Source organism: Triturus cristatus, chromosome 4_1 (assembly GCF_964204655.1).
Source record: "Triturus cristatus chromosome 4_1, aTriCri1.1, whole genome shotgun sequence".
NCBI classification, from domain to species: domain Eukaryota; kingdom Metazoa; phylum Chordata; class Amphibia; order Caudata; family Salamandridae; genus Triturus; species Triturus cristatus.
Window position 1 is genome coordinate 27,642,097 of NC_140585.1, and position 15,733 is coordinate 27,657,829.

The following is a 15,733-nucleotide window of genomic DNA, read 5'->3' on the forward strand; positions in this document are numbered from 1 at the left end:
CAGAGATGACAGTCATCTCTGAGAGCCTTGAGCTCAGCCTCTGCTCTCCACTCTCTGAGAGCCTTGAGCTTAGCCTCTGCTCTCCGTCATCTCGGAGAGCCTTGAGCTCAGCCTCTGCTCTCCGCTCTCTGGGAGCCTTAAGCTCAGTCTCTGCTCTCCATCATCTCAGAGAGCCTTGAGCTCAGCCTCTGCTCTCCGTCATCTCCGAGAGCCTTGAGCTCAGCCTCTGCTCTCTGCCATCTCTGAGAGCCTTGAGCTGAGCCTCTGCTCTCTGCCATCTCGGTGAGCCTTGAGCTTAGCCTCTGGTCTCAGCTCTCTGGGAGCCTTGAGTTCAGCCTCTGGTCTCCACTCTCTGTCATCTCAGTGAGCCTTAATCTCAGCCGCTGCTCTCTGAGAGCCTTGAGCTCAGCCTCTGCTCTCTGTCATCTCAGAGAGCCTTGAGCTCAGCCTCTGCTCTCCGCTCTCTGGGATCCTTGTGCTCAGCCTCTGATCTCCACTCTCTGAGAGCCTTGAGCTCAGCCTCTGGTCTCCGTTCTCTGTCATCTCTGAGATCCATGAGCTCAGCTTCTGCTCTCCGTCATCTCCAAGAGCCTTGAGCTCAATCTCTGCTCTCCACTCCGAGAGCCTTGAGCTCAGTCTCTGCTCTCCATCATCTCTGAGAGCCTTGAGCTCAGTCTCTGCTCTCCATCATCTCTGAGAGCCTTGAGCTCAGCCTCTGCTCTCCATCATCTCTGAGAGCCTTGAGCTCAGCCTCTGCTCTCTGCCATCTCTGAGAGCCTTGAGCTCAGCCTCTGCTCTCAGTGAGCGGAGAGCAGAGGCTCGGCTCAAGGCTCTCAGAGATGACAGTCATCTCTGAGAGCCTTGAGCTCAGCCTCTGCTCTCAGTGAGCGGAGAGCAGAGGCTCGGCTCAAGGCTCTCAGAGATGACAGTCATCTCTGAGAGCCTTGAGCTCAGCCTCTGCTCCCCGCTCTCTGGGAGCCTTGAGCTCAATCTCTGCTCTCCGTCATCTCAGAGAGCCAAGAGCTCAGCCTCTGCTCTCTGCCATCTCGGAGAGCCTTGAGCTCAGCCTCTGGTCTCCACTCTCTGAGAGCCTTGAGTTCAGCTTCTGGTCTCTGCTCTCATTCTTCTCAGAGAGCCTTGAGCTCAGCCTCTGCTCTCTGTCATCTCAGAGAGCCTTGAGCTCAGCCTCTGATCTCCACTCTCTGAGAGCCTTGAGCTCAGCCTCTGGTTTCCGTTCTCTGTCATCTCTGAGAGCCTTGAGCTCAGCCTCTGCTCCGTCATCTCCAAGAGCCTTGAGCTCAATCTCTGCTCTCCACTCTGAGAGCCTTGAGCTCAATCTCTGCTCTCCATCATCTCTGAGAGCCTTGAGCTCAGTCTCTGCTCTCCATCATCTCTGAGAGCCTTGAGCTCAGCCTCTGCTCTCTGCAATCTCTGAGAGCCTTGAGCCCAGTCTCTGCTCTCAGTGAGCGGAGAGCAGAGGCTCAGCTCAAGGCTCTCAGAGATGACAGTCATCTCTGAGAGCCTTGAGCTCAGCCTCTGCTCTCCACTCTCTGAGAGCCTTGAGCTTAGCCTCTGCTCTCCGTCATCTCGGAGAGCCTTGAGCTCAGCCTCTGCTCTCCGCTCTCTGGGAGCCTTAAGCTCAGTCTCTGCTCTCCATCATCTCAGAGAGCCTTGAGCTCAGCCTCTGCTCTCCGTCATCTCCGAGAGCCTTGAGCTCAGCCTCTGCTCTCTGCCATCTCTGAGAGCCTTGAGCTGAGCCTCTGCTCTCTGCCATCTCGGTGAGCCTTGAGCTTAGCCTCTGGTCTCAGCTCTCTGGGAGCCTTGAGTTCAGCCTCTGGTCTCCACTCTCTGTCATCTCAGTGAGCCTTAATCTCAGCCGCTGCTCTCTGAGAGCCTTGAGCTCAGCCTCTGCTCTCTGTCATCTCAGAGAGCCTTGAGCTCAGCCTCTGCTCTCCGCTCTCTGGGATCCTTGTGCTCAGCCTCTGATCTCCACTCTCTGAGAGCCTTGAGCTCAGCCTCTGGTCTCCGTTCTCTGTCATCTCTGAGATCCATGAGCTCAGCTTCTGCTCTCCGTCATCTCCAAGAGCCTTGAGCTCAATCTCTGCTCTCCACTCTGAGAGCCTTGAGCTCAGCCTCTGCTCTCCATCATCTCTGAGAGCCTTGAGCTCAGCCTCTGCTCTCTGCCATCTCTGAGAGCCTTGAGCTCAGCCTCTGCTCTCAGTGAGCGGAGAGCAGAGGCTCGGCTCAAGGCTCTCAGAGATGACAGTCATCTCTGAGAGCCTTGAGCTCAGCCTCTGCTCCCCGCTCTCTGGGAGCCTTGAGCTCAATCTCTGCTCTCCGTCATCTCAGAGAGCCAAGAGCTCAGCCTCTGCTCTCTGCCATCTCGGAGAGCCTTGAGCTCAGCCTCTGGTCTCCACTCTCTGAGAGCCTTGAGTTCAGCTTCTGGTCTCTGCTCTCATTCTTCTCAGAGAGCCTTGAGCTCAGCCTCTGCTCTCTGTCATCTCAGAGAGCCTTGAGCTCAGCCTCTGATCTCCACTCTCTGAGAGCCTTGAGCTCAGCCTCTGGTTTCCGTTCTCTGTCATCTCTGAGAGCCTTGAGCTCAGCCTCTGCTCCGTCATCTCTGAGAGCCTTGAGCTCAGCCTCTGCTCTCTTTGTCATCTCTGAGAGCCTTGAGCTTAGTCTCTGCTCTCTGAGTGCCTTGAGCTCAGCGTTTGCTCTCTGTCATCTCTGAGAGCCTTGAGCTCAGTCTCTGCTCTGAGTGCCTTGAGCTCAGCCTTTGCTCTCTGTCATCTCTGAGAGCCTTGAGCTCAGCCTCTCCTCTCTGTCATCTCTGAGAGCCTTGAGCTCAGTCTCTGCTCTCTGGGAGCCTTGAGCTCAGCCTTTGCTCTCTGTCATCTCTGAGAGCCTTGAGCTTAGCCTCTGCTCTCTGTCATCTCTGAGAGCCTTGAGCTCAGTCTCTGCTCTCCATCATCTCTGAGAGCCTTGAGCTCAGCCTCTGCTCTCCACTCTCTGGGAGCCTTGAGCTCAGCCTCTGATGTCCACTCTCTGAGAGCCTTGAGCTCAGCCTCTGGTCTCCGTTCTCTGTCATCTCTGAGAGCCTTGAGCTCAGCCTCTGCTTTCTGAGAGCCTTGATCTCAGCCTCTGCTCTCTGTCATCTCTGAGAGCCTTGAGCTCAGTATCTGCTCTCTTGAGTGCCTTGAGCTCAGCCTTTGCTCTCTGTCATCTCTGAGAGCCTTGAGCTCAGCCTCTGCTCTGTCATATCTGAGAGCCTTGAGCTCAGTCTCTGCTCTCTGAGAGCCTTGAGCTCAGCCTCTGCTCTCTGGGAGCCTTGAGCTCAGCCTTTGCTATCTGGGAGCCTTGAGCTCAGCCTTTGCTCTCTGTCATCTCAGTGAGCCTTGAGCTCAGCCTCTGCTCTCTGCCATCTCTGAGAGCCTTGAGCTGAGCCTCTGCTCTCTGCCATCTCGGTGAGCCTTGAGCTTAGCCTCTGGTCTCTGCTCTCTGGGAGCCTTGAGCTCAGCCTCTGGTCTCCGCTCTCTGTCATCTCAGTGAGCCTTGAGCTCAGCCTCTGCTCTCTGAGAGTCTTGAGCTCAACCTCTGCTCTCTGCCATCTCAGAGAGCCTTGAGCTCAGCCTCTGCTCTCTCTGAGCCTTGAGCTCAGCCTCTGGTCTCCGTTCTCTTATCTCTGAGAGCCTTGAGCTCAGCTTCTGCTCTCCGTCATCTCCAAGAGCCTTGAGCTCAATCTCTGCTCTCCACTCTGAGAGCCTTGAGCTCAATCTCTGCTCTCCATCATCTCTGAGAGCCTTGAGCTCAGTCTCTGCTCTCCATCATCTCTGAGAGCCTTGAGCTCAGCCTCTGCTCTCTGCAATCTCTGAGAGCCTTGAGCCCAGTCTCTGCTCTCAGTGAGCGGAGAGCAGAGGCTCAGCTCAAGGCTCTCAGAGATGACAGTCATCTCTGAGAGCCTTGAGCTCAGCCTCTGCTCTCCACTCTCTGAGAGCCTTGAGCTTAGCCTCTGCTCTCCGTCATCTCGGAGAGCCTTGAGCTCAGCCTCTGCTCTCCGCTCTCTGGGAGCCTTAAGCTCAGTCTCTGCTCTCCATCATCTCAGAGAGCCTTGAGCTCAGCCTCTGCTCTCCGTCATCTCCGAGAGCCTTGAGCTCAGCTTCTGCTCTCTGTCATCTCAGAGAGGCTTGAGCTTAGCCTCTGCTCTCTGCCATCTCTGAGAGCCTTGAGCTGAGCCTCTGCTCTCTGCCATCTCGGTGAGCCTTGAGCTTAGCCTCTGGTCTCAGCTCTCTGGGAGCCTTGAGTTCAGCCTCTGGTCTCCACTCTCTGTCATCTCAGTGAGCCTTAATCTCAGCCTCTGCTCTCTGAGAGCCTTGAGCTCAGCCTCTGCTCTCTGTCATCTCAGAGAGCCTTGAGCTCAGCCTCTGCTCTCCGCTCTCTGGGATCCTTGTGCTCAGCCTCTGATCTCCACTCTCTGAGAGCCTTGAGCTCAGCCTCTGGTCTCCCTTCTCTGTCATCTCTGAGATCCATGAGCTCAGCTTCTGCTCTCCGTCATCTCCAAGAGCCTTGAGCTCAATCTCTGCTCTCCACTCTGAGAGCCTTGAGCTCAGTCTCTGCTCTCCATCATCTCTGAGAGCCTTGAGCTCAGCCTCTGCTCTCCATCATCTCTGAGAGCCTTGAGCTCAGCCTCTGCTCTCTGCCATCTCTGAGAGCCTTGAGCTCAGCCTCTGCTCTCAGTGAGCGGAGAGCAGAGGCTCGGCTCAAGGCTCTCAGAGATGACAGTCATCTCTGAGAGCCTTGAGCTCAGCCTCTGCTCCCCGCTCTCTGGGAGCCTTGAGCTCAATCTCTGCTCTCCGTCATCTCTGAGAGCCAAGAGCTCAGCCTCTGCTCTCTGCCATCTCGGAGAGCCTTGAGCTCAGCCTCTGGTCTCCACTCTCTGAGAGCCTTGAGTTCAGCTTCTGGTCTCTGCTCTCATTCTTCTCAGAGAGCCTTGAGCTCAGCCTCTGCTCTCTGTCATCTCAGAGAGCCTTGAGCTCAGCCTCTGATCTCCACTCTCTGAGAGCCTTGAGCTCAGCCTCTGGTTTCCGTTCTCTGTCATCTCTGAGAGCCTTGAGCTCAGCCTCTGCTCCGTCATCTCTGAGAGCCTTGAGCTCAGCCTCTGCACTCTTTGTCATCTCTGAGAGCCTTGAGCTTAGTCTCTGCTCTCTGAGTGCCTTGAGCTCAGCGTTTGCTCTCTGTCATCTCTGAGAGCCTTGAGCTCAGTCTCTGCTCTGAGTGCCTTGAGCCCAGCCTTTGCTCTCTGTCATCTCTGAGAGCCTTGAGCTCAGCCTCTCCTCTCTGTCATCTCTGAGAGCCTTGAGCTCAGTCTCTGCTCTCTGAGAGCCTTGAGCTCAGCCTTTGCTCTCTGTCATCTCTGAGAGCCTTGAGCTTAGCCTCTGCTCTCTGTCATCCCTGAGAGCCTTGAGCTCAGTCTCTGCTCTCCATCATCTCTGAGAGCCTTGAGCTCAGCCTCTGCTCTCCATCATCTCTGAGAGCCTTGAGCTCAGCCTCTGCTCTCTGCCATCTCTGAGAGCCTTGAGCTCAGCCTCTGCTCTCAGTGAGCGGAGAGCAGAGGCTCGGCTCAAGGCTCTCAGAGATGACAGTCATCTCTGAGAGCCTTGAGCTCAGCCTCTGCTCCCCGCTCTCTGGGAGCCTTGAGCTCAATCTCTGCTCTCCGTCATCTCAGAGAGCCAAGAGCTCAGCCTCTGCTCTCTGCCATCTCGGAGAGCCTTGAGCTCAGCCTCTGGTCTCCGTCATCTCAGAGAGCCAAGAGCTCAGCCTCTGCTCTCTGCCATCTCGGAGAGCCTTGAGCTCAGCCTCTGGTCTCCACTCTCTGAGAGCCTTGAGTTCAGCTTCTGGTCTCTGCTCTCATTCTTCTCAGAGAGCCTTGAGCTCAGCCTCTGCTCTCTGTCATCTCAGAGAGCCTTGAGCTCAGCCTCTGATCTCCACTCTCTGAGAGCCTTGAGCTCAGCCTCTGGTTTCCGTTCTCTGTCATCTCTGAGAGCCTTGAGCTCAGCCTCTGCTCCGTCATCTCTGAGAGCCTTGAGCTCAGCCTCTGCTCTCTTTGTCATCTCTGAGAGCCTTGAGCTTAGTCTCTGCTCTCTGAGTGCCTTGAGCTCAGCGTTTGCTCTCTGTCATCTCTGAGAGCCTTGAGCTCAGTCTCTGCTCTGAGTGCCTTGAGCTCAGCCTTTGCTCTCTGTCATCTCTGAGAGCCTTGAGCTCAGCCTCTCCTCTCTGTCATCTCTGAGAGCCTTGAGCTCAGTCTCTGCTCTCTGGGAGCCTTGAGCTCAGCCTTTGCTCTCTGTCATCTCTGAGAGCCTTGAGCTTAGCCTCTGCTCTCTGTCATCTCTGAGAGCCTTGAGCTCAGTCTCTGCTCTCCATCATCTCTGAGAGCCTTGAGCTCAGCCTCTGCTCTCCACTCTCTGGGAGCCTTGAGCTCAGCCTCTGATGTCCACTCTCTGAGAGCCTTGAGCTCAGCCTCTGGTCTCCGTTCTCTGTCATCTCTGAGAGCCTTGAGCTCAGCCTCTGCTTTCTGAGAGCCTTGATCTCAGCCTCTGCTCTCTGTCATCTCTGAGAGCCTTGAGCTCAGTATCTGCTCTCTTGAGTGCCTTGAGCTCAGCCTTTGCTCTCTGTCATCTCTGAGAGCCTTGAGCTCAGCCTCTGCTCTGTCATATCTGAGAGCCTTGAGCTCAGTCTCTGCTCTCTGAGAGCCTTGAGCTCAGCCTCTGCTCTCTGGGAGCCTTGAGCTCAGCCTTTGCTATCTGGGAGCCTTGAGCTCAGCCTTTGCTCTCTGTCATCTCAGTGAGCCTTGAGCTCAGCCTCTGCTCTCTGCCATCTCTGAGAGCCTTGAGCTGAGCCTCTGCTCTCTGCCATCTCGGTGAGCCTTGAGCTTAGCCTCTGGTCTCTGCTCTCTGGGAGCCTTGAGCTCAGCCTCTGGTCTCCGCTCTCTGTCAACTCAGTGAGCCTTGAGCTCAGCCTCTGCTCTCTGAGAGTCTTGAGCTCAACCTCTGCTCTCTGCCATCTCAGAGAGCCTTGAGCTCAGCCTCTGCTCTCTCTGAGCCTTGAGCTCAGCCTCTGGTCTCCGTTCTCTTATCTCTGAGAGCCTTGAGCTCAGCTTCTGCTCTCCGTCATCTCCAAGAGCCTTGAGCTCAATCTCTGCTCTCCACTCTGAGAGCCTTGAGCTCAATCTCTGCTCTCCATCATCTCTGAGAGCCTTGAGCTCAGTCTCTGCTCTCCATCATCTCTGAGAGCCTTGAGCTCAGCCTCTGCTCTCTGCAATCTCTGAGAGCCTTGAGCCCAGTCTCTGCTCTCAGTGAGCGGAGAGCAGAGGCTCAGCTCAAGGCTCTCAGAGATGACAGTCATCTCTGAGAGCCTTGAGCTCAGCCTCTGCTCTCCACTCTCTGAGAGCCTTGAGCTTAGCCTCTGCTCTCCGTCATCTCGGAGAGCCTTGAGCTCAGCCTCTGCTCTCCGCTCTCTGGGAGCCTTAAGCTCAGTCTCTGCTCTCCATCATCTCAGAGAGCCTTGAGCTCAGCCTCTGCTCTCCGTCATCTCCGAGAGCCTTGAGCTCAGCCTCTGCTCTCTGTCATCTCAGAGAGGCTTGAGCTTAGCCTCTGCTCTCTGCCATCTCTGAGAGCCTTGAGCTGAGCCTCTGCTCTCTGCCATCTCGGTGAGCCTTGAGCTTAGCCTCTGGTCTCAGCTCTCTGGGAGCCTTGAGTTCAGCCTCTGGTCTCCACTCTCTGTCATCTCAGTGAGCCTTAATCTCAGCCTCTGCTCTCTGAGAGCCTTGAGCTCAGCCTCTGCTCTCTGTCATCTCAGAGAGCCTTGAGCTCAGCCTCTGCTCTCCGCTCTCTGGGATCCTTGTGCTCAGCCTCTGATCTCCACTCTCTGAGAGCCTTGAGCTCAGCCTCTGGTCTCCCTTCTCTGTCATCTCTGAGATCCATGAGCTCAGCTTCTGCTCTCCGTCATCTCCAAGAGCCTTGAGCTCAGTCTCTGCTCTCCATCATCTCTGAGAGCCTTGAGCTCAGCCTCTGCTCTCCATCATCTCTGCGAGCCTTGAGCTCAGCCTCTGCTCTCTGCCATCTCTGAGAGCCTTGAGCTCAGCCTCTGCTCTCAGTGAGCGGAGAGCAGAGGCTCGGCTCAAGGCTCTCAGAGATGACAGTCATCTCTGAGAGCCTTGAGCTCAGCCTCTGCTCCCCGCTCTCTGGGAGCCTTGAGCTCAATCTCTGCTCTCCGTCATCTCAGAGAGCCAAGAGCTCAGCCTCTGCTCTCTGCCATCTCGGAGAGCCTTGAGCTCAGCCTCTGGTCTCCACTCTCTGAGAGCCTTGAGTTCAGCTTCTGGTCTCTGCTCTCATTCTTCTCAGAGAGCCTTGAGCTCAGCCTCTGCTCTCTGTCATCTCAGAGAGCCTTGAGCTCAGCCTCTGATCTCCACTCTCTGAGAGCCTTGAGCTCAGCCTCTGGTTTCCGTTCTCTGTCATCTCTGAGAGCCTCGAGCTCAGCCTCTGCTCCGTCATCTCTGAGAGCCTTGAGCTCAGCCTCTGCACTCTTTGTCATCTCTGAGAGCCTTGAGCTTAGTCTCTGCTCTCTGAGTGCCTTGAGCTCAGCGTTTGCTCTCTGTCATCTCTGAGAGCCTTGAGCTCAGTCTCTGCTCTGAGTGCCTTGAGCCCAGCCTTTGCTCTCTGTCATCTCTGAGAGCCTTGAGCTCAGCCTCTCCTCTCTGTCATCTCTGAGAGCCTTGAGCTCAGTCTCTGCTCTCTGAGAGCCTTGAGCTCAGCCTTTGCTCTCTGTCATCTCTGAGAGCCTTGAGCTTAGCCTCTGCTCTCTGTCATCCCTGAGAGCCTTGAGCTCAGTCTCTGCTCTCCATCATCTCTGAGAGCCTTGAGCTCAGCCTCTGCTCTCCATCATCTCTGAGAGCCTTGAGCTCAGCCTCTGCTCTCTGCCATCTCTGAGAGCCTTGAGCTCAGCCTCTGCTCTCAGTGAGCGGAGAGCAGAGGCTCGGCTCAAGGCTCTCAGAGATGACAGTCATCTCTGAGAGCCTTGAGCTCAGCCTCTGCTCCCCGCTCTCTGGGAGCCTTGAGCTCAATCTCTGCTCTCCGTCATCTCAGAGAGCCAAGAGCTCAGCCTCTGCTCTCTGCCATCTCGGAGAGCCTTGAGCTCAGCCTCTGGTCTCCACTCTCTGAGAGCCTTGAGTTCAGCTTCTGGTCTCTGCTCTCATTCTTCTCAGAGAGCCTTGAGCTCAGCCTCTGCTCTCTGTCATCTCAGAGAGCCTTGAGCTCAGCCTCTGATCTCCACTCTCTGAGAGCCTTGAGCTCAGCCTCTGGTTTCCGTTCTCTGTCATCTCTGAGAGCCTTGAGCTCAGCCTCTGCTCCGTCATCTCTGAGAGCCTTGAGCTCAGCCTCTGCTCTCTTTGTCATCTCTGAGAGCCTTGAGCTTAGTCTCTGCTCTCTGAGTGCCTTGAGCTCAGCGTTTGCTCTCTGTCATCTCTGAGAGCCTTGAGCTCAGTCTCTGCTCTGAGTGCCTTGAGCTCAGCCTTTGCTCTCTGTCATCTCTGAGAGCCTTGAGCTCAGCCTCTCCTCTCTGTCATCTCTGAGAGCCTTGAGCTCAGTCTCTGCTCTCTGAGAGCCTTGAGCTCAGCCTTTGCTCTCTGTCATCTCTGAGAGCCTTGAGCTTAGCCTCTGCTCTCTGTCATCTCTGAGAGCCTTGAGCTCAGCCTCTGCTCTCTGAGAGCCTTGAATTCAGCCTCTGCTCTTTGTCATCTCTGAAAGCTTTGAGCTCAGTCTCTGCTCTCTGAGAGCCTTGAGCTCAGCCTCTGCTCTCGGAGTGCCTTGAGCTCAGCCTTTGCTCTATGTCATCTCTGAGAGACTTGACCTTAGACTCTGGTCCCCGCTCTCAGTCATCTCTAAGAGCCTTGAGCTTAGCCTCTGTTCTTACTCTCCCTATTCCTTCTCAAGTGGCAAAGAATGTTGGATTTTGGCCGGATTGAAGATCACTAAGGGCCATCCAATGAGTAAGGAGTCTGCCAGTTGTTTTTGCCTGCTTAGAGTGCTGAGAAAAATCCTATGACTTGACTCCTACCCATTTGTACCCAAAGGACAATTGTTCAGGCCTTGATCATCTCTAGTCTGGACTATGGTAATGTACTTTAATGGGGCCACAAATCATCTGTGAAAAAGCATCAAGTCACAACACTGCAGCACACCGTCTGTGTCCCATCCATAAGCATGCCTCTGTTTCCACTCAGCTTTGGCATCTTCACTGTCTTACTATAGACAAGTGTATGAAGCTCAAAGCTTTTTGCTACATGCATAAAGCCAAGATGCAGCCAGGACCTAACTTTTCAAAGATGCTTGTTCATCTGATCCTTATTCTCCAACCGTTCTCTACACTCAATCAATCAGCATTTGTATAGCGCAGCAATGTCATCCTTACGGGTTTCGCTGAGGGTGCCATGAGGGTACGCTGTGAACTTGGCCACACAAAGAGGGCGTTCTTTTGCTTAAAATTCCAAATAAAGGACTTTTCAATGGGAAGAACCGTACTGGGATTACCCCGGGATTACGCCTGTTGCGAAGAGACTAAAAATATCTGTGCTTCTTTATTGTGAAGTATTACTGAACATAAGACGTCAATACTAACATGATGTGCCTTTATTTGGAATTTTAAGACTTGAAAAAGCCCTGGCCCAATTCTAGCCACTGGGTGAAACACGTGTCGGCTGTTAGCTCTGTTCAGTGTGAAGATAGAAACAACACAACAAATAAACAAGAAAGGATAGGACTTGATTGTTGGAGTACCTGAATAAGAGCGTTTTATACTGTAACAAATAAAACAAAAACCTGTACTTATTTAAGTACTCTGACCATTCTTACTTCAAATTAACAAAAGGAGGAGGTTTTGACTGATAACTTTACGTATGTACTTTTTTCAGAGGCTATAGAGGTCCAGTGTCTCGAGTCAACCTTCTTAAGAAATAAACAACATATATTGGGCAATCCTCTCTGGAATTGGGACCTCTGGACCATAGCAACTTTGTAAGGGCGTTCGTTTGCATATTTGAACTTCTTTCATCCTTTTATGAGACTTGTTCTGTAAACAATTGAACAAATGGTTATTTAATCTCTCTCAGTATGCCCCAGCTGTTCCAGTTCCAGGAAGCCCCTCGGAGTGGGCATTTCAAAGCCAGCTTGACAAATCAGAATAACATAACATGACCAGGGGCATATATAGTTTTGCAAGCCCTCCACGTACCTCAGAGAGAAGACAGGGTCTTGTCATCCAGACATGAAATCAAGATCTTCTCTGAAGCAAGGGATATGTTGGCTGACGTTGATATACCTTGCCTACTCTGAGGAAGGCTGGAGTGCGGGTGAGGACGTCATCAGTGGAGGGTACAATGAGCTGGTGTGACAGAGTCTTCTCAGTACCTCTCCCTGAGGGATTTAGCAGTAACTCCTAGGGTGCGCACCACTGCAGGTGTAACAGTGTCCAGAGCCCTGGCACACCAGTGGTAATTACCAACACACTAAAGGAACCTGTCCAGTGTCATCCGGATGTTCCAGACCTGGAGAAAAAGGCCTGATCTGGCTAACATCTGACTCTCTTGTTCCAGTCAGCATCATGGAGTCAGCTCTACTACGTCTCCAACTTTCTGACTGCTGACCACCACCTCTGAACCCTTATTCATATTAACCTCTCTTGGCGTTTAACGCAGTCGACCCCCCGCCATACCAGCCACTTGTGCCTCTAGACATCACCAGCAGTGCACTGCATTAGTTCTCGTCCCATCATTGCACCCACTTTACGTCTGTGTCCCGGTGCTCCCATAGTCTCTGACCACACCCCTATCAGTAGGAGTCCCTGGAGGTTCAGTCTTGGGTACCATCATCTTCTCTCTCTACAGATGAACATCTGTGGTGGCATCTGATGTCACTTCTGTGCTAAGTACTCAAGTTATACTATTCCCATTCAACCACATGTCCTCCGTCTGACTGAGAATATCAAACTTCCTCTCAGTTCTTAAGCAGTGAATAACTCCCTCTTTCTGGAGTTAAACACCTCATCCTCTTGCTCTCTACTACTGTTGCTCCCCCAACACTGACATGAGGAGGTGTCACTGTCACAATCACTTCCACCATCTCAAAGCGTAAGTGAGGCGGAGGTCAGATTTCGGCTTCTGAACACTGGGGAACAAGCCCTCATCTCCCCGTACAGTCACCAAATCACTGATCAACAACCTGGTCATGAGGTTGTTAGATTTCTACCACATCCTCTAGTCTATACTCCGTAAGTGACTGTTCCTCCAACTCACAACGTAATAAGTTTTGCCAAACACGAAAGGACTGATTCATTTTTTTGTTATTCTCAAACTACAAGTTAATACTAAGTTCATGACTGAGGAGACTCCGCAGTCAGGGTGGAGCAGCCCATAAACTGAAGTATAGATAAAACTTACATCTTGTAGTACGTTTTGTTTTTTGTTTACGTTTTGTAGTACTACAAAAAGTACTAGAAAGCGCAGTTTGTGACTCAGGCCCATGGTCTTTAAAGTGCCTAGACTCACCACTACTTCTCCCTAGAGGCGCCAAGATGGCCGTCATAAGAACCATGCAAACTCCTAACTACTGTCTGCAAGGCAGCACATGGCACAGCTCCTGACTGTTGCTGTTATCTCTCCCCCTTGCCCAAGCTCACTCACAGCTCGTGGGCATCCAGAGCCTCCTGTCTATTCCCAAACCAACCAGAACAAACTCCTTGGACTCCTCCAAAGGAGCACCCTTGCCGGACAACCTGGGGTGGACACCCCCATACAACTCACCCCATGACTGCTAGCCTCTGTATTTGAATGTAAACATGTGACATTATCAACGCATTATGTCTGTACTCGTTAACTAAACTATAGTATCACTTCTATATGTAACCTTCAATCTTTTTTTCAAAGTGCTTTTCTTGAATAAACAATAAAATACAGAAAAAAACAGTTGCGCAGATGGGCAGACAAGACTTTGACAATGCTTTTTATTCTCAGTATCCTCCCATGAGCTCAGAGTTTGATCAGATCCTTTCATTGGATGAAGCTGTTCCTGGTGAGGAGGACGAGATGTTTGATGAGGTGGCAGATGGCACATTGGTTGATGGTCCGACTACAGCGGCTTAGCAGGGTGGAAGGGTGGAAAGGTAGGGTTCTTGTGAATATCAGACTTCAGGTAGGCCTTGAGTTTTGGACGAGATTCCATCTTTTCCTGGAAGGCCTTCAGATAAGGGAAGCTGTTAAGGCACTCCGGGGCAACCACCAGGAGATTTTGGATGACATCCAGAAGATTATAATCTGCAAAGGAGACCTGTCCAGAGTAAAAGACATCCAAGTTATGAAGGGATCACTCAAGGAATAAGAGAGAGTAAGAGGGGTTTAGCAAACGAGACTTTTCCAGAGAAGATGGAGAAGAAACCCCCTATGTGACCAGAGTGAATGACAAGAGGAAAAGCAAAGGAGATCTGTTTATTTGTTAACACTGCCCTCAAAACAATCATTGGGTAAGCAACCACCCTGGGGCTCAAGGAAGGTGGAGAAAATGATCAGAAAAGGCCAGGCCTTGTGAGTCAGGCGGATGGGCAGTAGTGAAAGTTCCTTCCCAATATGGAGAACAAGAGTACCCATAATCTAGGTCTCAGCACCACAAATCTTCTGTGCACTTTGCAGTTTCTTCAGCGAATGTCAGGAGCATAAGATCAGCTGAAGGATTTAGTCAGGTGGCACTTGCTGATGTTTTATCTGAAGCTCGAGAGGGTTACACCAGAGAGACAGAATCAGACAGAATCTTGTACCGGGAGTCAGTGCATTCAGTCTCTAATGTGGTAGACCAGATCAATGTTTTGAAATCTGAAGATCAAATGCTGCGATCATGCGGTCTGAAAATTCAGCAATCCACCATACAAGGCGTTGTGTAATCAATTGTTCAACTGCTTACATCTCACTCAATCCTTGATGTGAATTCCAGGACAAAATGCAGGGGATCATGTGCAGCTGCCAAACTAATCCCCCTTCCTTGAGGACTTGCTTTATTTGGGGAGGATCTGTCCAGAGGAGAAGACAAAGAGAAGGAAGAATAACCCCACAAAGGGAAAAAAAGAAAGGAAAAACACTATGAAAAAGGTGGCTCATCTAGAGAAGAAGAAAACACAGAAGATGAAGGAATCACCAAGGGGTCTGTCCGAAGAAGAGGACACCGGAGAAGTAGGAGTGAGCAAGGGATAAGAGTGAGTGGTAGGCACTCGGGAACAGTACTAAGTAGGGAACAAAGGAGAAAGGTAGAAACGTAGATATTCTGAAAAAGATAACAGCAAGGGTTTGAAGCAGCAGCCAAGAGATACGGGAGTTAAGGAGAAAGGAAGAGTGATACAGCCAAGGATACTTGTTTGGAGGAGAATAAACGGCGTAGAAGAAGGAACTTTCAATAGTCCACAAAGGTATTAGGGGGGGAATCACTAACATAATATATAGAGAAACAATATTGTTCGACAAAAATGTTGTGTCCCTATACTTATAATGGTAACTACAAAAATATTAAAAATAAAATATCAATTCACTCTAATACAGTCCAAAAACATATAAAATGTAATTTTATATATATATATATATATATATATATATATATATATATATATATATATAGTTTAAAGTAGTAAATCTTACATATTTTAATACATAACTTTAAGATAATGTAAAATAAATACTAATAACTTTTAATACCATGTAAAAATATTAACTTATAAAAACATGTCTTTATATATATATATATATATATATATATATTACCTACTGGCGGTCGCCAGTAGGTAGTTATAGTTAGGACCCTGTTTCCATAGGAAAACCGCAACATTCTATTTTGAATAACTTTGGCGCCGGTCGACGAATCCTCGCGAAATTTTCAAAACTAATGGGGCGCTACGCTCCGCTCCTACCCTGAAAGTCTCAGGGGGATTCGTCAAGCGGGGGCTGAGAAAAAAGGGGGGTCCAAAAACGCGTTTTCCCCACGCATTTTTCCATAGGACCTTTAGACACAGCTACAGCCCGAACGGCTGAACAGAATTACTTGAAATTTGGCAGAGAGGTAGTCTACAGGTCAAGGAAGTGCCTTTTGTAGGTCTGGTGTAAATCTGTTCAGTAGTTCCTGAGAAAATAGCATTTATATAGCTATAGATATAGATATAGATATAGATATAGATATAGAAACAGTCCCTCTCTGCTCTTCACTTCAGCAGAAAAATGAAGGTACAGACCTCTCTCCTCCGTAAGAAATAAGCAAAGAGTGGATGAAGCAGGTATTTATTTCTCCCAAAAGATCAATGTCAGTAAATCATAGGACTAGTGTCCTCCATAACGCGTTTCGCTCCATGCAGGGAGCTTGTATATACACACACACACACATTATCTACTGGCGGTCGCTAGTAGATAGTTATAGTTAGGACCTATTTTCCATAGGAAATCCGCAACATTCTATTCCCAATAAGTCTGGCGCAGGTTGACGAATCTTCACAAAATTTTCCAAACTTTTGGCCAGCTCCGCTCTGCTCCTACCCTGAAAGTTTCATGGTGATTCGTCAAGCGGGGGACGAGAAAAAAGGGGGGTCCCAAAACGCATTTTCCCCATGCAATTTCCCGTAGGATCTGTTGTCCCAGCTACAGCCAGAACTGCTGAACGGA

The 15,733-nt window shown here is 51.0% G+C and overlaps 1 protein-coding gene across 1 annotated transcript in view; it reads right to left on the minus strand.

The window, feature by feature from the left end:
* Window positions 1-13,029: 13,029 nt before the first annotated feature.
* The window catches only part of LOC146839363 (glutathione S-transferase P 1-like), a 169,274-nt gene continuing 166,570 nt past the window's right edge, over window positions 13,030-15,733 (minus strand). Inside the window, exon 7 of the mRNA XM_085651364.1 lies at window positions 13,030-13,370. Within this exon, the coding sequence (XP_085507490.1) occupies window positions 13,173-13,370 (198 nt within the window). The 3' untranslated portion in view covers window positions 13,030-13,172. The remainder of the gene's footprint in view (window positions 13,371-15,733) is intronic.